At 37.3% G+C, this 23,767-nt stretch overlaps 1 protein-coding gene across 4 annotated transcripts in view; it reads left to right on the top strand.

Annotated features, from left to right (window-relative positions):
- The window catches only part of POLR3B (RNA polymerase III subunit B), a 67,080-nt gene that overhangs the window by 36,400 nt on the left and 6,913 nt on the right, over positions 1–23,767 (top strand). The window contains exons 20-28 of one of the 4 annotated variants that reach the window (XR_006415786.1): positions 2,094–2,303; positions 4,637–4,795; positions 5,721–5,838; positions 6,898–7,040; positions 17,464–17,567; positions 19,222–19,388; positions 20,816–20,929; positions 22,174–22,239; positions 22,960–23,013. Coding sequence is in view for 3 of the 4 variants with exons in the window: in XM_044441188.1 (XP_044297123.1) it covers positions 2,094–2,303; positions 4,637–4,795; positions 5,721–5,838; positions 6,898–7,040; positions 17,464–17,567; positions 19,222–19,388; positions 20,816–20,929; positions 22,960–23,133 (1,189 nt within the window). In the remaining variant the exon portion in view is untranslated. Of the gene's footprint in view, positions 1–2,093; positions 2,304–4,636; positions 4,796–5,720; positions 5,839–6,897; positions 7,041–17,463; positions 17,568–19,221; positions 19,389–20,815; positions 20,930–22,173; positions 23,134–23,767 lie in introns of those variants that run through there. The other 3 variants (XM_044441188.1, XM_044441189.1, XM_044441190.1) reach the window with 3 other exon arrangements.

Genomic DNA, 23,767 nt, shown 5'->3' with positions numbered 1-23,767 from the left:
CAAAAGACACTGAATATCTTTAGTAATAATTTTTTTAAAAGGCTTTATTTCTGTGTGCTTTTGTAAAGCACCTGACTCTGAAGAAAGATCAGGGACATAAAAATGCATTTTTAAGTTGACATATTACAGAGTTATGTGTTACTGTTGTTTTATATTTTATGCACCCAGAATTTCTACTTATATCGAACATTTCTTAAAAACTTTTAAGATTTTAAATCTTTTGAAGTTTTTTTCTTTTTTCACATAGAGCAGTCTTTCCCAATTTTGTGTTAGTCAGATGTGTTTAGACAGCATATCCCATCATCATGACATTACAGGTGCTACCTGGCAATAGTGGGGCTTCTAATCCTAACATGTTTAGAAGGCTTGGTTGGGCAAGGTTGACATAGAATTGCTATGAGTATAGCTTCAGTAATATTCACATAGATTAAATTTTGTGTTATGATTCTTGTGAATTAGCTACATTTGTTCCTTCTGGATGACCATTCCTCGCATCAGATAAATTTGCTGATAAAAAATCCGGCCCTCTGTATAGTCACTGCTGCCTGCCCCCTGCTGCCTGTGGACTGCCTTTGTATTGTCCTATGGGAGATGCACGTCCAAGTCTGTTTAGTCACTTCCTGGGCTGTCAAGAGCTTCAGATTATTGAGATAGCATTTTAGCTCCCTACTGAAAAGAAATGACCTGTTAGTCAGCATTGCCCCCATTCTGTTCATTTAAATACCCACATGACATCCTTGGGTTCAGTAGTCAATGAGGTGAAAGGAATGGGTGGGTCTTAGAATAAGCAGATGCATTTGTTAAATTAAAAACCTGGAGCTAACGAATAGAACTCAGTAGTTACCAAGTCATTTGGTGACTTTTTAATTGCACTTCCTCCAAGAAGCTCAGAGTGCAGTGGTTCTCCCTATCCAGACACTGAGCAGACTGAGACCTTGCTTAGCACTAGCAGTGTAGTAGTATTATGTACTCTCAAGAACTCTCTTGATCCAAAAAATGTGTGACTTTAACCATCACATCATAGACTGGCTTCAGAAGTGTCTTTGGGTAGCTTCTGTGGGTCTGCAGCTGAGCTTTAGAGCCTGCAGTGCTGGACAGTCCACTGTGAAAATTTTGAAGAACTTTCAGAAGCATGGCCTGATGCTGTGTGCATTGCTTCAGTAGGATAACAATTGGGGAATGTTCCTGTGCGCATACAGAAATACTTGAGCATGCAAAGTTATTGGGTCCTACCCATAGATTGAAAGAAACTAAAAAAAAGTTTAATATAAATTATTCCTAAAGATCATACATTCAGATGCAGCAAGCTTTCTGTTTTAACAATAAACCATGGTTTGTTGATATGGGAACATGCTGCAGCTTCCCCCTTCTCCTCCATGAAGAAAGAATTTTGACTTTTGAAGCATCTATATTAAGCTTGTTAGAAACTTGTGTTATCTTAATGGAGGAATCTGTGATTTGTCCAAATTATAGTTTAACCAACAAAGGCATCACACCAGAATTCTTAATCTGCTGTTTTTCACAAAATTTGGCTGGGGCAGGAAATTGTGTACATGAAAATCAACAGTTTCAAAATTGGACATTTTTCCATCAAGAATGAAAAACACAGCTTAGTTCTCTGCAAGCCTGCTTAAGAGTGAGCCCCAGTGCAACAGCATTTGCACCTACAAATACCCTCTTACTTCCAATCACTGGTCAAAGATGACAGCAGAAAAAACTTATATGAGTCAATACCTTCTTAACGCCAGTCGTTGTTCAGAGGCAACAGAACTGGACTATCCATGTGGACTGGATAGTGAATCCCATATTCTGTATGCTGAATATTCCCATGTTTGCACTAAGGTTTTGATTTATATGAAGAAAAAGGTGGGGAGGGGACAGGGAAGAGTTGACAATTGCTTAGTAAGGTTGAAAAGATCACAGGGACAATGCTGAGCCTAGTATAGCTGAAACATGGCCAAAGACAGATTGGAACACTATTTGGAACTCACTGCTTTTTCTAAATGGTTTTCTATTAGTTAGCATTGTAAGAAAGCAATAATATCAAGGATTATCTAAGCAATTTTGTTGATTATTCTATCTTTTTATTGCAGGTACCATTGGATACAACCAAAGGAACAGAATAGATACTCTTATGTATCTGTTAGCGTATCCACAAAGACCAATGGTTAAGACAAAAACAATAGAACTTATAGAATTTGAGAAACTGCCAGCTGGGCAAAATGCCACAGTTGCTGTGATGAGTTATAGTGGTTATGATATTGAAGATGCTCTTGTCTTAAACAAAGCTTCTTTAGACAGAGGTAGGAAGTATGTGATTATGTGCTGTCATTGTCAATGAAGGATTTTTTTTTCTTGCTTCAGTTCATTACAGATGTTGCACTAAACCAGTGTTGGCTCCGAGGATGGTAAAATACCTCTAGAGGGTGCTAAGTTGGTGAATGCTGTACTCAATCATGGTTAAGGAACTGATGCTTGTTTGTCTTATTGTTTGTTATCAGCCATGGATTGGAAAACATGGTTGCTTTTCCTTCAGAAACACCAGCATGAGAAAAGTGGGCATGCTAAACAAATGGTAAACCAAACAGATTGATCTGAACTGGAATTACCTATACATTGGAAGGTTTATATTATAATTTGGCACATCATCCATAGTTTGATGTGATGTCTGAAGTGAGCAGCTGTAGTATAACTTTTAACAAAAATGTCATGGAGAAAATTTAAAGTTAGATAAATGTTTCTTTAAATAATGAAAAATATAGAAACACACACACGGACACACACAGAGTTTGGTATGCTAAATGTGGCATTGCTGCAGAAAACATTTCTTATGTCCTGAATTTGCTATTGAGACTGAAATAGATCATTAATCAAACCAAGTGATTTAAATCCTATTTCTTTCAGTGGGAGAGTTAATTCTTCCTTTAAACCTAATTCGTCTTGAACAATGTTCATGTTTGGTTGGATTGTGCCCTAAAAGTGCAGTCCTGCGCAATTCCAGGAGCTGTAGGGCTTACTTTTTCCTAAACTTGTATAGGAGTGCACCCTGAGTGCATTTGCTTTTCAAAAATAATAGTGATAAAAATAATATCCAATGACATTTGAGCCCTTGGTATTTTTAGCAGAAATAAGCCATAAATGATACTCACTTTGAATCGCAGAAAAATCATTACGTTACAGCAAGTAAAATAAGCAAAAAGTCAGTATTAAATTGCCTAACAAATCTATATATTTAATCACAAATTATTTTTCTCTTCTTAAGGAAGTGAACTTTCTAAAATCAATAGATTTGTAATGTCACACTTTATTTAGCAGAGTTAGCATCTAATAAAAACAACTTATTAAATGTTGCTGGTGGGGGAAAACATCCTCTGACTATCAAAGGGTATTACTTGTTTTCACTTTAGTCAGGCTTGTCTGCATGATACGCTTTTAGCATTGTACTATCAATCATTTTTAAATGCCAGTTCCCCTGCAAAATGCATAATATTGTAATGTGTGGGCCTGATCTGTAGCCAAAAAACTTTTCGTGCTAGTTTGTACTGATAAACTTTTGCACAGTTTCCTTATACTGAACACCCCTTCTCCTAGTTGCCAGGCAGCAATAGTAGTATTCCTAGACATGTATCTTTGGCATTAATGTCTGCACACTTAATTTATTCTTTTTTTCTAAAACAATGGGAGACATGATTTAAAGCAGAATGTTTTCCTTCTGCTAGACTAGTAACATTAGGGGAAAATCAAAGAGCGTTCAGAATTATTTGGTATAGCTGAACAATATAAATATATTGCACATATCTCAAAGCTAACTTTGAGTTTGAATTCTAAAGTTTATTAAAAGACATCCTTCTGGTTTAGAAATACAGATGTCCTTTAGCAAGATCTTGAGCCAGTTACAACTAATGAAAGAAACACCGTGTACATGCAGCTTTTAACTCTGCTTTCTTACAAGCCAGTACTAGTGTCATGCGGTTTATGTGATTTTTATTTTTATTTTCTTAAAAGCAATACGGGCAATGTAATTAGAGGAAAAATTCTTAAATTCTTTGGATACTGATCTTTTGTTAAAATCTTTAACTGAGACATGCCAGATAAAGAGTTGCATCTTAGTTGTGTCTCAGTCTTGTTAAATATACCCATTTTACCTTAAAGGTTGTCAGTGCTGTTCTTCCAAAAATATAAGTATAATGAAATTGCAGTCATCTATCATTACAGCTCCTGCTTCTTAGATTGGGTCCATTCTTAAACAACATGAAGTTTCCAAACTCCTTAAAAATGTTGCTATTCTGGGGCATCTAAAAATTAATAATTTTATTGTGACAAGCTTTTATTGATTAGAGCCCACTGCATTTTCATACATCTGACAAAATGTCTTACAGCTTTCAAAAGCTCGTACCTTATTAAAATTAGTACAGCCTGATCCAGTACATAGAATTGTACATAAGATTGCAGCCCACAGTTCTGAAGGTGCCAAAAGACTTTAATTTTTTGGTAATGCATTCTGTAACTTTTTAAACAGCACTTTTCTATATTGTATATTTGAAAAATATTCATGAAACATAGTAGTCACTTTGCAATTTGGTTATAATATTTGATAAACACAGTAATTTCAATTAACATCTCTGTTTCCTCTGAGGTTTTGGAAGGTGCCTTGTATACAAGAATGCTAAATGTACTCTGAAACGTTACACAAATCAGACATTTGACAAGGTTATGGGACCTATGCTGGATGCAGCTACACACAAGCCGATCTGGCGCCATGAAATCTTAGACGCTGATGGCATTTGCTCTCCAGGTATATAATTGGTATTTCATATATTTTAAGAAACACTGTGCCAATGTGCTAAGTATAATACAGAGTGTGAAAAGTGGCGATCCTTGCCTTCTGTCATTCAGTAATGAGGGACAAAAATATAGAATCAGAATAGTACAGTTGGAAGAGGCCAGGGGGCCATTGGGTCCAGCCTCCTGCTCAGTGCAGGACTCCAAGTTAAACCATCCCTCTCAGATGGCTAGAGAGGGGAGACAGAGTGTTGAGTGCAACTGAAACTATGGTGAATGCAGGAACGACTTCTAAGGAAGGACTTCATTTGTTTTGCTTTATCACATTTTAAGACCTGCCTTTCCATAGTGGCTTTTACAGTTTTAACAATATCAAAAATAGCAGAACAGTGCTAAAATCCTGGCAAACAGTTGTTTAAAATCAACTGACTATCTAAATAAAAGGTCTTAGACTAGTGCCAAAAACTGATCAGCCCAGGTGCAAAAGCCTACAGAAGACATTCCACAGTTGGTGGCCCATGAGAGAGCTTTATTGTTGTCTCTTTAGAGGCTTTTATTTAGTATAAGAGAGGACAACTTTCATGGATTGCAGGGCTGTATTGCTCCCTGTGGGTAGTCTATGGGGGCCTCACTTCGCACTTGTATTGCTGCTTAAAGTGACCACTGAGATAAATGCCATCACAGCCAAAATCCCAGTGATTCTGCCAGGCTTTTAGGAATGGTGACCAGCAGTGGCAGCAGAGCACAGGTAGAGACCACACAGATAGGCATGGCAGCCTGCATGTGGCCTGTGAGATACACGTTATCCACTTCTGATTTAAAAGATCAGACCCAACAAATCCTTAGCCCGTTTACAAAGGGCCCTTTCAGCATTGGAAGAAGCATGTTTCATCATGTTGATAGAAGAACTGCATAAAATTCTCTCCATATATTTACAGGTGAAAAAGTAGAAAACAAACAAGTGCTTGTGAATAAATCAATGCCGACAGTGACACAGACTCCTTTGGAAGGGAGCAGCGTACCACAGCAGCCGCAGTATAAAGATGTGCCAGTAACGTATGTCATTCCATCATACTTTCTTTTTAAAAATCTACGGGTGGCGGGAGGAAGAATGGATTATAAAACTTGGCTCTGGAAAGCTGACAGTGAGAGTGAGCAGCACAAGAACATGGTGACTGTAAAAAAATTTCCTGGATTGTGGGCAATGTGTCTTCTCTTCCTAATATGCAGTGTAGAGTAACTGGGGGGCCAAACAACATGCTACATTAATCTTTTTTTTATAACTGTGATTAAGCAGTCCACTTTTAATTGGAAGGAAAAGCAACCGTACAGGCTCCTAATATGGAACATCCTCTGCTCTAGAATAGAGTCTCATGCCTATTTCCTGACAATAATCTTCCCTTACCTCACAACTATTAACTCTTGAAAATGCTGTTTACAGCAAATAGGACTTTTGCAGGCAAATGGCCAGGAGTTGGGGGGCGGAGATAGGGTTGTCAAGATACTGATGCAGGTTCCAATTCCAGCTGGAGAACAAGTTCCACATCAAGTCCACATTGTTGCTTTTCCTTCAAAATAAAAAAGCCAGCTCACATGTAAGTTTAATGTAACCTATATTTATTTACCTGTTAGCCTAGTACAGCAAAAAGATGCACTTGATGTAATTCTGGAAAGTTCAGTGCTGTAACAAAATATGCAAAAAATCAAGTAGCAATAATTTAATTAATCATCTAGGTACCACAGGACTCCTTCAATACAATTCATTTCCTTTGAAATAAATGGGAAAGCTCCTATTTATTATACAGGAGCTAAATTGCAACTTCTGTCTCTTATCTATTAATGCATTTTGTTATATTCAAGCACCTTGTTGTTGCTGTTGCCTTTTTGGCCATTCTTGCATCAGGTACAAAAAGATATTTTAAAGTCTACTATTCCTTTTTTATATTTCAATTGCTACTTCTTTTTGGCACCATCTTTCTGCATAGAAATGTTTCCTGAAAAAGTAAATTTGCGTCTTGAAACTTATAGCTGATGTCCCACTGCACTCGCCATAGTTAAACATAATTGAACATATTTTGTATGCTAATATGTGCATTTTTGTTTCATATTTATTAGTTACAAAGGTGCAACTGATTCATACATTGAAAAAGTCATGATATCTTCAAATGCAGAAGATGCATTTTTAATCAAAATATTGCTAAGACAAACTAGACGCCCAGAAATTGGAGACAAATTTAGCAGCCGTCATGGACAAAAAGGTATTATTAAACTATTAAAATTATTAAGTTGCATTCAGACATTTTTCTCATTGTCCTTGAATGAATTCATCCTCTTATAATATATAGGTGAGTCTGTATAAAACTTGTCTATGAATATGTAGTGCTCTGAGTATTTTATATACACATATGTTCGTAATAACTCAGAGAGGTTTGCCTGGCACCGATGGTATATTCTTTTTGGTGTCAAGTGAAAACCTTTTTATTTTCCCATCATTTTAATGTTTAGTTGATTTTAACTGGGGTTTTATTATCTTAAGTCATTGGATGCTGTGCTGTTTTGTTTTATTTCATTGTAAGCTGTCCTGGGACGCTAGTGGTGGGTGGGTCAGAAAGCTTTTAATAAATAAATAAATAATATTTTTAAAGGTCTAGATAACTGTGTCTGACTGGTAGTACAATATTCTTCCTGTATTATTCCCGCAAACAAATTTGGACTTATACAGAGCCAGAGAAATCAGTAAGATACACTTGAAAACCAGTGGAAATTGAGCAAGGCTTATGAGACTTGAGGCAGATTCCAGCAAAACGTAGACCAGATACTTTGTCTTACAGATTCTGGCAAATAACAAGTAGGGACATAAGGGGTGAGGTAAACTCTAAGAAAGAAATAACTATCTGTATATAATTGGCCAGAAATATTCCATGCAACTTGTGAAATCATGTATGCAATCTCACTCAGTGCCTGCCTGTTGTAACCTTAAAAATGGGGTGTGCGAGCTGTTGCTGCCCTTGTTGTCCCACAGTGTAGCCATCTAATGCATTCAGAGCAACTTGGCAAAATAAAATACATTTTCTAAAAAATGTCTAGGAGGGGCATAGCATCCATTGCTGTTATGGAGTGGTAACGGGGTCATATTTAACTTCTTTGCAAGATAAATTTTACCCTTGATAAGGTAGGGTCACCCCATGAGCTGTGATTCGCAGGGGGCCTGGGGCAATGCAAATGGCTCCCAGGACTCAGTGTTGAACTGGAAGAGAAAAAACAATGGCGCTCTTTATGAAACCACCATCATGCTACCTTATGTTTAACTTTTGGGGCAAGCAGTAGGGACAGGAGCTAATTATCCCCTCAATGAGCGTAATGTTAAAGACACTTCCAGCCAGCTCTGCCTGTCAGCATAGGGAGAGCAGTTACAGCATTGTGCTATGCAGACCTGTGCAGTATTCCATCCCACTGGTCACCACAGGGCCATATAGCTAAAAGGTAAAAGGCAAGTACAGTTGGCACAGCTGACTTTCAGGGTGAACTGATTCAAACTAGATGTGAACTTCTTCTGCCCTTAATTGGATGAAACTTACTAATCCCTTTACAATGGTTGTTTTATAAACTGAGACCTATGAGTGGGTTAAAGATTTTTTTTTTTCAAGTAAATAATCTGTCTCTTAAGGGGCTAAGTAATTAATTGATGAAATTTTTGTATTACGTAGACATCTTAGAAATTTATAAACTGAAACTACTACTCAGTATTAGAAGAAAAGTACATCTTTAATGCAAATACTGTTTTGTCCTATATGGAATGCACACCATAAGCAAAATATCCTCAAAATAAACAAGGCTGTTTTTAATATAGATGCTTCCTGGTTGGTCTCCACTGATTAACCAAGTCATATTTCAGTTGATTGGTTTCGTCTGCCAAGTCCTACATCTCACAAAATTGCAGGAAAAGCCAGTGTGGTATATATCAGAATTTCAGACAAGTCCTGGGAAGACCCACTGCTGAATTCCCACCCATCCCTGTTGCTTATAGGATAATCAGGAGGCCAGTTATCCTGTCTCAGTTTAATTTTCTTTGCAGGGTTATTGTGAGGATAAAATTTCCTGGTGGGCACATCATATATATCCCACCTTGAAGGAAAGAAAATATATAAATCAGTGGTAAATGAAAAATTGCCAAGAGAAGAATATTGCAGCATATTTGTCACAACCATTAGCACCCATTTTGAAAAACTGGAAAGGGAAATTTCAGGAATAAAGCTCTCCCAGGCAAAAATCAGAGCTATTAATTTTCCCAGCTGCACCTCAAAATCTATGCTTTTGATGCAGTTGAGATTGTATGCTTGACAGCAGGAACACCTAAATATGTTAATCATCAAACCATGGAGTTGAAACCTGTAAGGTGCTTAACAGGGCTTTCTAGCCCAGAGCTCCTGTATTGGAAACAACCCAGACAAATGCCTTTCCAGACATTTTTCTTCTTCAAACATTTGAAAACAAGAGATGTCACAGCACCCCTTGGCACCATATTCACTTACACTAGTCTACAGAATGTTTGATTTCTCTAACATTTAACCAAAGTGTCCATTCTGGCAGGTTAAACCCATTATCCTCACTACTGGTTTCTTCCTTCCTTTGATCTTCAAGTCGCTTTTGAAATATTGCACACTACTGCTAAGCTTCCACTGATACTGGCTGTGTTGGGGTCTCAGTTTTCACTTCCTGTGAATTGGCACCAAGTCCCAACTTGCCCTAGTAAGTGTCCCGTGTGAACTGAGTGCTTGCTGGAATGTACACCAGAATCTTCTGCAGCACCTGGTTTTCTTCATGAGACAAGACAGTTTAGAAAATGTTTACCCTACAGATAGAGGGAAGGGGAAATGCTGCTTAGACCAAAGTCTTCATTGGAAAGCATGTGACTTCAAACATATCTGAAAATTCTATGTAAGTAAAAGAAATTAAGGAAAGTAAGACCATGTTGATATTTGTTGGTGTATCCCACTTTTATGCTTTTATATTTTGGCTTATTTGGAGTCAGCAGGGATATGTGACATTTTTAAAGGGATGTGCTGAATTCTTATGGAGTGACCAAAACAAACAAACAAAAAATCGAGACCCATTTGAAAACATATTGATGTCCAGTTATATCAGTGGCTTGACTTTTATCAGATAACTTGAGTCAAGTATTGAAAAGTACAAGAAGACAATCAACTATGATACTTGTTTTTTGCAATTTCATCAAAACTGAAATCATTTCTGCTACTAAGGACTGAAAGAGCACAGAAGTACTGAAGTTCCATATTTGCCAGATCATTATATTTCCAGATTTCCTCTTCTTTTCTTATAAGTCCCAGTGAAGGGGGAAAGTTAGACTCCTTTGATGTGAAAAAAGCAATATATCAGTTCTCTGAAAGGACGTTTCTCAGTCTCTCATGTGAAAAAGGATTAACACCTCCCAACAAAGGTCCTGCAGATCACAGAACTAAGCAGCAATGCTGAGCAGTATTCCTGAAGTGGAAGAACTGTATTTAAGCAAGGAGGATTGAAATGGCAAACAGAAGCTGTTTTCATAGCTAAAGATCTTGGATAAAGGCTTAAACCTGTCTTGAAATGCCTCTAAAAACAAGGAAATGGCTTTAAATTCATACTTTAGGAAAACATAGTTCTTCTGTTGGGATCATATTCACTGCAGTGTAGAATATGGACGCATCATTTGCAAAATCATTGTCTTGAAAAGCATGGGCTTCTCTAGCATGGATTAATTAATGTATCCTGTTAAAAACATACTTTGAGAGTAAATATAATGGATACCTTTTCATTACTTTTTTAAAAGAGTGATGGGCTTCTCTACTTGTGTTGAACACTTCTGAAGACACTATGAATTATTTACTATTTCTTTATCTTCATCATGCTTTTTCATCCAATAGGCTCCCAAAGCAACTTACTTAAAGCAATCCAATTAACAGCAAAGCCATATGTATGTCCTAAACAAATCCTGCTGAGTTACTTTCTTTGTAAGTGTGCATAGCAAGGGTGTTGAACCTCAGGCTTGTGGGCCAAATCTGGCTCGCTGGGGATCCATTCCAGCCTTCTGGGGTTTGCCACTTGGCTACATCCTCATTTCCCCAATCTAACAGTTTAGAATAGGGGGGAAATGGTTTTGTGCACCTTCTGAAAGGTTGAAATGCCTCTCCTAAGGCTTAGTTACTAACAGGAAGAGTTCTATCCTGAAATATGCTGGCATGATTGGTACTTTGACCCCACCCTTTTACTTTTGACCCTGCTCTCTTCTGCCTTCTGTCCTGCCCACCACAAGAATGCAGCCCCTGAGAGCTTCTCCACAATCAAATACAACTTTCAGACTAAAAGAGCTTCAGCAGCCTTGGCACATAAGATAGCAGCCTAAAAGTTCAATTAAATCACAAGTAAAGTGCCACTAAAGGCAGCACTCAAGTTCATCAATTCACAAACACAGAATTCTCGTTGAACTAGTTAAAACAATGTGTGATAACCTAGACTGTAAAAACGCTATATTAAAAACAAACAAAATTTCCCCATGATGACAATCAGGCAGAGGTTGTTCAAAAGGTAATTTCATGTTGGGAAGACACTGTAGAGAAGGTCATGAGTGTAGCGGCCAAACATACAAGAAAATTCATTGTAGACATTTTTATACAGATTTCTGCTACATGGAGGCTTCTTGCTTACCTCTATGACTTTGGAGTTTTATGCTTCCTTGTAAAAATTGCGATCAATCCATTATATGCAAAATGATTTGGAGTAGTAGGAAGTACTTTAAGCAGAGGCGTGATATCTTATAGTGGAACTGGAAATTAGGGAGTTTTAATTGGAAGAAAAATTCACAAAGAATGTATTTCTGGTTCTTTTCTGTTTGTTTGTCAGATTTCTAACCCACCCCATCCCAAGAACTCATGCTGATAATTCAAAATCATAATGAATTAAAATAAAACATTAAGTTATTCATCAGTTTTAATTTATTCCTCACCATGTAAAACAATCCCAAATTAAAAGATTGCACAAGTTTCCTTTTTTCTTTTTTTTCTAAACTTGCTGTTCTAAGAGTCAAGTAAGCATTTTAACTGAAATAGCAAACAGGTAACCTTCTGACCCTTTTCAGTAAATCTGTCTCCCCTTACTCTCCCCCTGCTTCTCCCAAATTACGGTTATTTTTATGGCATAAAATAAAAATCTCCTAATTCTGTTTCCACATAGTATATAACCTAAAACACATTTTTTCTGGAGTTCTTGAGTCATTCAGCTATGTGTATTTTGTAAAGTTCCTGTGGTTATTGTTTTACAATAGCTGCTTCCAGGAGCATTGTAAGAGTTTCAGTTAATGAGCTCTTTGTGTGCTTCAGACTATGCAAATTTATCACATCAGACCATTCAGCAGCTCATGGGAAACCAGTGTACAAGCTGTTTTGTCTTCTAGCACCTCCTCTAATTTAGAATGCTTTTAATAAAGAAGCTAATCAAGTTTTCTTATGTATTATTGATCTGTTAAGTTTACTTCTGTTGATCTTTATGTCAAATCAGATGTGTCAAGTGATATGATACACAAGCAGTTCAACAGTAGAAGACAACTAAAATTAAACAGTGCTATTTTGCAGTTGTGCATGTTTGGATAAAGAGTTTCTGCTAATTAAAAGGCCATGTAGTTTGTAGTATTTGCAATACTTAGAAACTGAATTTATTCTGCTATAGAGGCAAACTGGATTCTCCAGATTCATTTATTCAGAATTAGTGAAGGTATATCAAACAAACAAACCAAGCAGATTATCAAGGTCTCTTACCAGTATGGCATGAATCAATCACTAAGCAGAATCATGAATCAATCGCTAAGGCTAACAGGTAGACTTTTAAAATGCACATGGCACATTATATAACTAGCATTCTCCAGTGGCCATGCCATCTGAGGTTGATAGGATTTGGAGGGAGCCAGGTTGGAAGAGCTTAATATAAGCAAGGCATATTCTTTGCAATGAAAAGACCTAAGTGGTAGTGTCTGGGTAAGTGAAGTTTGCACCTTTAATTCTGCTAAATATGTAGAAGTGCTTCCTTTCTGCATAGCATGTTCCATTTCTAATCTCTCCAGCAGAACATGGTAGTGCTACAGCTGTTGTTTCTGTTCCTTTAACTGTGGCCAGGCTTGCAGTCTGTATACTCTGGAGTTTAATCGGGGTTTAGGGATAGTAGGATTACTTGTCATTTCTGAATCGTTAGAACATTGTCAATATGAAAAGTAATCGTACAGATATGTTTTTGCTACTGCCCTACTTATTTGATGGTGAGCGCTGCAGATTTTAATCATTATAAAAGCAACACAATCTAGAATAAAGTACATATATCTCTTGCTTTTGCACATGTAAAAGTACAAAACCTTTACAGGGCTTCTATGAAAGCATCATAATATCCCTTACAAATCTAAACTTGAAAACTGGAACAGAATAAATACATAGTCACATTCAGATTGAGCTCTGAAATAGCACCTCCTTACAAGGTTGTTAAATGTTATCCTATCCATGAGTGACAGCATGAGCTGCAAGGTACCAAGTTAGTGGGTTTGGGATCACCACAACTGGTTCTTGTCACTTGATTAGACCATTTATATGCAAAATTATCCATGTGATTGGATTATTCTTTGTAGTATCCAGGTACAATTGAGCATATCAATAAAACACAAAAATTCAATAACTTGTTCCTGTGTATTTTTAAAAATATCTTCAAAATGTGAACAAACAAAATGCTAAATGCAAGGTACTACTAGTCTTAACTGGTTTAAGAACATAATAGAGCTATTATAATGCAAATTATGAGAGTTCACTGTGTTTAAGATAATTGGGAAAGCCTCTAACACTGTGAATATTCAAGGTTTTATTTTTCTTATTTTATTTGTGCTCTAAATTATTCAGATATCCTTTTAGTGAAACTCTAAACTAGAACCAAAGCTATATTCCTGGTGATCACAGTTGCAACAATATTGAACAATTTGGGCCTTTATTCTAGAAAGATGCATGAAGTACCAAGGCATGGGTTAAATGGTGGACTGGGAAGTTTCTTCAGGTGGAGGGCAGGGTTACATGCATCTATTCCTTGGAGTATATGTGTTACTGTGGTCAGATCTAATGCACATGAATGGACTTCCATACGAAAAAACAGACCACACTGTTTAGTAGGTACCTGCTTTCAGCAGCTTCACTGCTACCATAACTAATGAATTTATCATATGAATCTTTATTTTGGAATTGTACCTTCTTTTCTAGAGGAGCTATATTTTGGAGTCCCAGTGTATACAGTCTACTGGGAATTGATCTTAAGACTTGCATAGGAGAACTTCTTGGGATGTATGTCCTATACTTTTCTGTTAACTATGAGACTTCCAGTCCCTTAAGATCTTATGTTAGAAACAGGAGTATATAATTAAAACACATTGTTAAAAGAAAGTGATAAAATGCTGGGTTGGGTCATATTTAGTCATACTCATAGTCCACTGAAATACATGGAACTTAAGTACCACTGAAACAAGGTCTCAAGGTTTAAATCTGCATCCATCCCTTCAAAATATGATAAACAGTATTACAGTAAAAGCAATATAGCAAAAAATAAGATTGTTTTTAAAAATCAAAGGATGACTACTAATTCAAAAGATAGTTATATTAAAATACCGAGCAGTAGAGCAGAACAAACTGGTTGAATAGGCCAAATTCCTGTTGAAAAGAAGTTCCTACCTGCTGGTGGAAGTGCAGTGGCTGATAGCCTAGAAGGGCCTCCATTAATAGTGTTCTGAGGCCCATCTCCAGCCTCTGAGAAGGTCCCTTCTTGGGTTCTTATCAAACACTCATTAGATGTTGGACTCGGTAAGACAAAGAGAAATATTTCAGCACTAAGATAGGTGGGAGAAAACAGTTTACCAAGAAGAAATCTAGCCGTGCCTTCGAATGTACATTTTGCTAGGGAGTGATACAAAGCAGCAAGGTATATATCTGGTAATCTTTCATACACAAGTTCTATATTTTAGTAAGATCCAGCTATCTTGTGCTCCATGAAACATTGGGATGTTCTTTCATTAATGTTATACTGGATTAATTTTGGATAACCTTTATTTACAGTGAAATCATATTCATCTACTCAGATAGGACTTCCATTGAATTCAAGGAGACTTACTCCCACATAAATGTATATAAAATTGCAGTATGATTAAGATGTGTTATACCACCTTGAATTTTACATACCTGAATACATATGGAAATACAATACTAGGCATTTCTACTTGGAAGTAATGAGTATTGATTTGCATTGTACTCAGTCACAAGTAAATATGTGTAGAATTACAATCTAAAACTTATGTGCTTTTTTGAGATTCTGACCTGCAGCCAAGATTGCCCCTTTAAGAGACTATGTTGCACATATTTGGATAGTTTCTATGTTCATTCATGAATTGAGTCTTAAGCATTGCTCGGTAAATGCTTTATCCAATATGTCAATAGTTTGTTTCTTCCTAAGATTCTAGAGAGACCTTCTCTTTTAAAATATCCACTAATGTTAAATGTAATATGTAGCCTGCAGCTCTGTAAGAAACATTGTAAATTAACTATTAGAGGCTATACCTGTAGCATGAAAATAATTAACATAACTTGTTAATACTGTTAGAGTCAAAACATCTTGCAGATGTACAACTGTTTTTCCTCAGTTCTGTACAGACCAGTGTAACTTACATTTTCCCACCTACAGTTTATCCTTTTAAAAGGATAAACTTTCTTGAACTTAAGAATTTTAACACACACACACACACACACACGGGGGGGGGGCTAGTGTAGCTGATGAGTTTTCTCCCCTCCAGAATCTGTCTAAATATTTTGTTTTAACGTCTAATCTCATTATGCTCTCTTTGTGTTTAACTTGTATTAAAATCTGTCAGCTATGACTGGTCTCATAAGCACAGTCAGCGGACCAGAATAAGTTAATTATTTACTTGTGTCACTAGTGCTCTTCATCTAATGAAATGCACAGCTGTGTTAGATCTGCAGTTGGACGTCTCGATTTCATTGTTATACAAGTCAGCAAAGGGTAGAAGCTGCTATGATGGAGAGGCCTCGGTTCTTTCTGCTGTTCTGCCTTTCTGTGTCGATTTCATGGATCTTTTATCATTCACTTTCACACAAAACAAACAACACAGTGGCTGTCTGCTATGGGAACCGTCTTGGCATATAAAAGGGTTTCAGCGCCTAAAGTAATTTTAAGTTAGCACAGATTTAATTTTTGGCTTACAGGTGCCCTTTCGTCCTAATACAACTAACCATTTTCCTAGCGGGGGGAGACATGTAAATTAGGTCAATTCTAAAATGTGTGTGTGTGTGTATGTGTTTACTCTGAATGTGTAAAAATTGGGTGTGCATATAAGTATACTGTGGTAGGTCTACCACATCTTTTTCATATGAGGCAAAATTACTAACATGACTTTGTCTGGATATGGTGATAATGTCTGAGCATACATTTTGTGGGTACAGAATTTTTTTGTAAAGCTGTACAGAAGTTCTTGCTCTGTTCTTCTTTCCTAGTACCTAGCCCTGCTCATTGTGTTTTCAGCCATCTCTTATACCTAGCTAGTTTTTTTTAAATGGACAGTAGAAGTTACTACCTTTTAAGCAGGCGCCCGTATTGCAATCTCTTTTTTCCCTCCCCGCTCAATAGTAAAGTGGCTGTTTTACTAAAACTTCATTCTTCCTCATTTTTCTCTAGTCCAACAGTGTTTTCCCCAGAAGGTTATAAAATATATTCTTCATTTCAATGTACAAATTTCAGGTGTTTCACAAATTGTTTATTGTTATAAAGCATTGATTATATCCTCACTAACTTATTTTGGCCCACATATAATTAATACAGTCATAAAAAGTGAAAAGAATTAGTTTGCATAGATCTAGGACAAAACAAATGCAAATTTCTGTTTTTGTATATGGTATCCATACATTTTTTTCTGATATACATACAGTTTTCAAGATACTTGGACCCATGAATTCTAACACTGCTGGTTAGAATCCTCTTCTGCTTTAATAAGAAGTGAAAGGGGATGTTAGAGAATTGTTTCAATGTCCTCAAAATTGTTGGTTTTAATCCATATTGGAGTGGGTCTTCAGACAAAACATAATTTGGGCCTGGGACCTCCAAAAGGAACCTCTAAAAATAGCTTAGCTTGCATAGTAAAAAGTTGCAAATTGGTAGGGTGAAAATGCTGATACTTTGCAGTGGCTAACATAAGATGCTGAAAGGCATCAGATGTTAGTCACTGCAAAATACCAACATTTTTTAATGTCTAGACTTTTGATTTTTCTTAATCAGTATGGAGAGCTACATTCCCATATACTTGTAGCCTTCCCCAGCCTTGTACCCTCCAAATGTTTTGGACTACAGTTCTCAGCATTCCTGGCACTGGTCATTTCATCTGGGGCTGATGGAAGTTGATGTCCAAAACATCTGAAGGGCATCAGATTTGGGAAGACTACTATGTGTAAGACTATTTATTTTAGAGAGAATTGTTTTTAATAGGACAGGTTAAAATAGAGTCTAACTCTTGTCCAGAAGTGTGGAAGGTTGGACTGCATAAGAGTATAATAGGTTATTTGGTTCTGCAAGATGAATTGTTTGCTTGAAATATATTTCGTATTTTAGGCGTTTGCGGACTGATTGTGCCTCAGGAGGACATGCCATTTTGTGATTCAGGAATCTGTCCAGATATTATTATGAATCCACATGGTTACCCATCACGTATGACGGTTTGTAATATCATATATGTCTGACTGTGTTTCATCTTACTGCATTTTCAAAATTTAAGGCATTATTTACCTTTTTATGTAAAGATATATTTCCAAGAGATAATGCCAGTTTCCATAATATGCATTATTCTTCATAGAATAGAATGTAGAATGGGACCACAGTTGTTTACATTGAAAGGCTGTATTGTATTATGCTGACAGAAGTTGGCTGGTTCAGTAATGTATTCCATGCCTACATTAGGTAGTTTTTTCTGTGGGACCCAGATATGCTTTGTTTCCCAATGCAATGGTCAGTTATTTTGATGGGGAAAGCTGGTGACAGAGTATTACTGTTTTCCTCAAAAATTGCCAATATGACCATCAATAGAAATTGATTAGCAAGGCTCTGTATATGTTTGCTCTGTTCTGTCTGCTGCTGAATGATAAAGTGAACCCAAAGTCTAGAAAGCAATGGGTTTATATCAAAGTATTTGTTTGCAGAGTTGTTATTGTCCTCACCCTCTAGATCAGCCTTTCTAAACCTGATGTACCCCAAGTATGGCCTTGCTGGCTAGGAATGCTGGGAACTATAGTCTGGCATGTCTGGAGGGTAATAAATTGGGCAAGGCTGCCCTAGATCAATTCTAGTGGTTTCAGTTCAGTTCATGTGCCCTTTTAAATCTTCATGAAGATGATGGCTGGTTGCACATTCCCATACCAGAACAGCAGAGCACTTGCAAAAGCAATGGTGATGATAAGTGAAATTGAACATAGGAAACTAATTTATAATGGGCCAGATCTTGTGGTGGTTAACAAGCTACAGTTGCATATTAACTACCCTGAGTGTTATGTACCCATGGACTGTTGTAGAGTTGTGAGGTGAACAAGCCACTCTCTCTGAATTTACATGACACTAAAAGCCTTGCTGGCCAGGGTACTTTTGCATATCTGGCTGGCATGCCCTACAATCATGCAAACCAGGCACAATAGACCATTGTTCTGTCTAGCCCATTATTGTCAACACTGGCAGTGACTGTTTGGGTTTTCAAGGCAGGAATTTTTCCAGCCCTGCGTGGGGATACCCTACCTGAAAATGCCAGGGATGCCAGTAGCTGTCTGCATACAGAGCAGGTGTTCTACCACTGAGCCAAAGCAACTCTATAAAAGTACTAAGAACCATCAAGCGATGTTTTTCCTCCTCACTTGATTACTGTCTGTACCAGTGAAGATTGGCAAGATCATATGAGGAGATGATGACAAATGAAGGAAAGGTCAGCTTGATTTGAATACAGTTGCCACAGTACTGGTCAGCTTGAGATTTCTGCCTAAGATTTAGATGGCTATTTTACATATGCCAGGTTGCTTTGGAACACCCAGTGAAATAATTTTCTTTGAAAAAGAACCTGCCCTGTTTTATCATAAACAGCTGTTGAAAGTCCTTTCAGTTAGTTGTGCAGCAGCAAAGAGCTATTGCTTGACAAATGTGCAGCAAATGTCCCTTTGGACATGTCAGGCTCATAGCCTGGTTCTTTCAGATACCAGTCTTTGCCTACATAATTTTGTTTATCTTCATCCATTTTTTCCAATTCCTTCTGTTTGTATCTTCAATGTAGAGAGAAGCAGTCTCCAGAGGATTAAAATATTTTGAAAAGTGTCTCTGTTTTCTATTGCACAGGTGGGAAAGCTAATTGAACTCCTGGCAGGAAAAGCCGGTGTCCTAGATGGCAGATTTCACTATGGAACAGCATTTGGGGGCAGTAAAGTTAAGGACGTCTGTGAAGATCTCATTCGTTATGGTTATAATTACTTGGGGAAGGACTATGTAACATCTGGCATTACTGGGTAAGAACCTCCTGTAAATTATTGGTCTGGGTGTACATTTTCCTTATTTTAGTACATCTTTTTGTTTTGGATTTTATTGCATAGTAGAACTATTAATCCATATGATTATATCATGTTAATGTGAGTTGCTGCCTTCAACAAAATTCAAACATTGAATTCAAAATTCAACCCTTCAACATTCAACAAAATTAAAAACAGCTTTTCCTTGCAATGTGTTTAAATAATAAGAATTAAAAATCCTGTTGCAACTCTTCAGACAGAATTAGCAGTCTTAACTAGAATACAGCAGTATAAAATATAGTATTGGAGACAGGTGCTTGTGAATTAGGAGTTTGTGTGAGCAGCTTTTGCCGATTATGGAGTCAGTCTGGCATAGTTGGCTGATCGGTTAACTTCCTGCTGTGTTGATTAGAGTGCCTTCAGAGATGTAGAGTTCAAAGGAATATGAGATGGCTTAAGAACAGGACAAGGCCATATGGCCTAACATTTCTGCATGTTTCAAATGCGTTTTAATCCTACCTTTCTATTTCCTATTTTCCATCTATACTCCCTTGGCATATTCTGGCCCACTAACATGTTCCATCTGTTGATTTATCCTCTTTCAAAAATAAACTATTTTCTTCTCCTAAATTTTGTTTACTATCCAGATTAAGCATAGGAAAAAAAAACGCAGTCAGAAAAAACATTGGCCTTTGGACTCTTCTGGAAAAACTCATCAGGGTGTGAATTTTTTTCTCTTGCCTACCAACTTGGTTTTCAAAAACCTCTTAAGTTGTATGCACTTGTTAGCATGTCCAAAGCTGTTTCCCTTCACTGTTTCTTAGTATACTTTTCAAAACCAGGAATGTTCTTATAAGTAACTTCTATAAGGAAAATGTAAGATAGAAATAACCAGATCTACAAAGAATTCAAGAGTAGCTCAGCATATCTATCAGCTTCTAAAATGCAACTGACTGAAGGAAATCTGAATTGCAGAAGTAGCTCTCTTTGAAGAGCATTTTACTCTTAGTTTAGATGAGTGGCTTTCAGGCTGGTCTTTAGTGATGGCCACAGTCGCCACCAGTGACAGGATCTACCAGTTCCTCTGTACAAGGCAGAAAACAACATGTTTCGTTATTTGTTTTTTAGCGCCAGGCAAAGACCTTTTTATTTAAGCGTCATTTTAATTGTTAATATTATTTGCTTATTTTATCTGGCCAGGGTGACTTATTTTATATTGTTATTTCTTGTATTTTAATTTATGTTGTGAGCCGCCCCGAGGCTTTGGCGAACGGGGCGGCATAGAAATGTTTTAATAAATAAAATAAATAAATAAAATGTTTCTCTATTGAACTCTATGGGAAAAGCAGAAATTAACTTTGCTACCTCTTAATGTGCCATAGGTCTATTAGTTTATTTTGACATCTTTGACTTTCTTCCTTTTCAAGGGAGCCCTTGGAAGCCTATATCTATTTTGGGCCTGTGTACTATCAGAAGCTGAAACACATGGTGCTGGATAAGATGCATGCCAGAGCTCGAGGACCCAGAGCAGTCCTTACCAGGTAGGGCAGAAATGGAGACACAAATGCACAATACGTAAAAAACAGCTTGGATTTTAGATCAGTTTTGCAGAGAGCCTGCAGTCTCAAAATCTGACTTCAGCTTGAAAGATACAAACAGCTATTTTGAGGCCATGGGGCAACATTAGGTGTTGTCTTAGCTTTAAAGATTCCTCAGATTACTACTTAAACATGTCAAATACTCAAATAAGCACATACGGTACAGAGCACATCAGTATGCATGTAAGAGTAAACATCAAAATCAGTCTAACTTACTTACAAGCAAATGAGTTTTGGATGGGAACATTAATGTGAAATCATTTCCCTTTCAGAAAACTAACATGGGGTACAAAATTCCCTCCCACACCAAAATGCATTTTTCCCCTTGTGTGTCTCCCTCCATAGTTGCTGTACAGATACTTGATCAAAAGCACCAAGCAAAGTCACCAGCTATTTACTTAGGTTAAATGCAGAATGAAATAATTGTGTAATGAGACTTGTCATTCTAAAATATAATTGTCAACCATCTCTGTACAAAATAAATTTCAGGTCTATGTGCTATCAAACCTGTATATAATGGATGCATTCAGAAGTAATGCTAAATTGTGGTTTGGCAAAATATGAGCATGCCTAGCCTCTTATGCTCCCTCCTCCCTTCCTCTGGTGCTTTAAAAAGTATTCAGAAGCTTCTGTCTTAACTACAGCTTGCCATATCATCTGAACCCAGGCAACTGTGGTTGAACTTAACTATAGTTAGTTTCAAACAAACCAACCTCCAGCTATCATTTATGAAGATAGCTTGTTTAACCATAGTAAGTTCAGCAACCATTCTAGACTTGGACAATGCAGGAAACTATGATTAATCAGAAGGAGAAGCAAAAGGTGCCAACATCTTCTTCCCACATGACAGGGAAGGGGATCATGTAAGCCGAGTTAGGGGAAGGGTTGGTTCATTCACACTTTGCCAAACCCTAGTTTACTGCAAGTTCTAGACAACCAATAAATTTGGGGTGTGTGGGGAGAAACAAATTTATTGAAAGAATGGACTGCTTCTTGAATTTGTTTTTGCTTATCACCTCTGTTTTTGTAAAACCTCAGTAAATAATTCTCTTGTTTAACGTAACTCAGTTTGTTCTCAGACTTGGTCATCAAAGGCTTTCTGATGAGAAGAAAGAAGCTGCAGACCTCTCAAAATATTGATTAGTCAAAACAAAGGTTTTCAGTTGGCATTGTGTTTTCTTATGCAGGATCCAGATGAGTTGACCAAATTGAAATGGAGGAAGCAGTGCCTTGTGTCCTTGCCTTACTTTCAGGTCTCATTAAAAGCTTTTGCAAAAGTTAGGGAATGTTTCCTATTATTCCAGTAATCCACACAGTAAACGGAGAGCCATCAGATCCACAGGACCGCTTTCCTTCTTATTTTTATTTATTTCTCCTACCTCCTTTTGTGAACACTGTGATTGAGGACCAAGAAATATATTCTACCCCTTATTACTACATTTGATTTTTCTTAAGTCAGCCTCATTCTCTGAGGATCACATGGGGATATCTGCATGCTGAGGTGGAATTTACATTGATTCTGTAACAATTTGTCTTAAGACTCTCAACCAGATGTGGGGAACAAGCGGCCCTCTACAAGTTGGACTGCAATACCTATCAATCCTAGGCCATATAGCCTAGATTTGAAATGAGGGATTATGGGAGTTGTGGGCTAGTGACATGTAGAGGGCCATACATTCCCAATCCTTGTTCTTGACCTTTTCTTGGAATATAGTAGCTTTCCAAACTTGGTGCCCTCCAGATCTTTTAGACTACAACTGGCACTCCTGACCATGCTGGCTGGGGCTGATGTAAATTGGTCCAAAATATCTGGAGGGTGCCAAGTTGGGGATGGATGGAGTATATATTTTCAGGGGCAGGCACACCTGGATGTAAACACCTTGCAATACTCTAATGTGGTTCTCTGCAGAAAAAAACATTCTTAATCCCAATGGGACAGCATTCCTGAACAGTTCTACTTGTTCATTTCAAAGGCAGCCCACAGAAGGCCGGTCTCGTGATGGAGGCTTACGTCTGGGAGAAATGGAACGAGACTGCTTGATAGGATATGGAGCCAGCATGCTATTGCTGGAAAGGCTTATGATTTCAAGTGATGCATTTGAAGTGGATGTGTGTGGCCAGTGTGGATTGTTAGGCTATTCTGGCTGGTAAGCAGATAAACTTTTGTTGTTGTTGTTTGTGCATGTGTGTTTATGCATGATCTTTATTTTTTTACAGAAATAAAAATGACAAAAATTATAATTTTGAATGTTTAACTATACACAACTAGTTCATTCCATGGTGCTTGGCAAATACTTGATTCATGCATTTCAATCTGCATCATAGACAGTATTTCCAGTGCCAAACCAGAAAAAGGAGATCTCTTTACACTGTATTTTTTTCCTTTCAAAACTTCTCAGTATTGATGTGCTGTCTGTGTTTTTGTTACAAAGCAAACCTCAAAGATGATTTAAAGTCCTACTCAGGGCTTTAGTAAAGTTTTTGTAGTTCCTGTAGAGCTGCTGGATTATGTCTTTATAGGACAAAAATCATTTAAAAGGCAACTAGAGTCTCCCCTGTGTTTTTGGCAGAAGATTATCTACTTCTCTGGAGATCTTCCAACATTTTAGCTTTAAAAAATCCCCACTGTCTAAACTTAGACAAACAAAAAGGATTCATCAGCTGAGTGCAGGAATTGAGACAAAGATGTGTGATGCACCCGTTGCGTGTATCACCCATGTTACAAATGGCTGACTTATCACAGTGTTTTCAGAAGAGAGAAGACCAGCTGTGTCAATGTCC

Source organism: Varanus komodoensis, unplaced genomic scaffold, assembly GCF_004798865.1.
Source record: "Varanus komodoensis strain SLA01 unplaced genomic scaffold, ASM479886v1 scaffold39, whole genome shotgun sequence".
In the NCBI taxonomy this organism is placed as follows: domain Eukaryota; kingdom Metazoa; phylum Chordata; class Lepidosauria; order Squamata; family Varanidae; genus Varanus; species Varanus komodoensis.
This window is presented reverse-complemented; position numbering and strand designations above follow the sequence as displayed.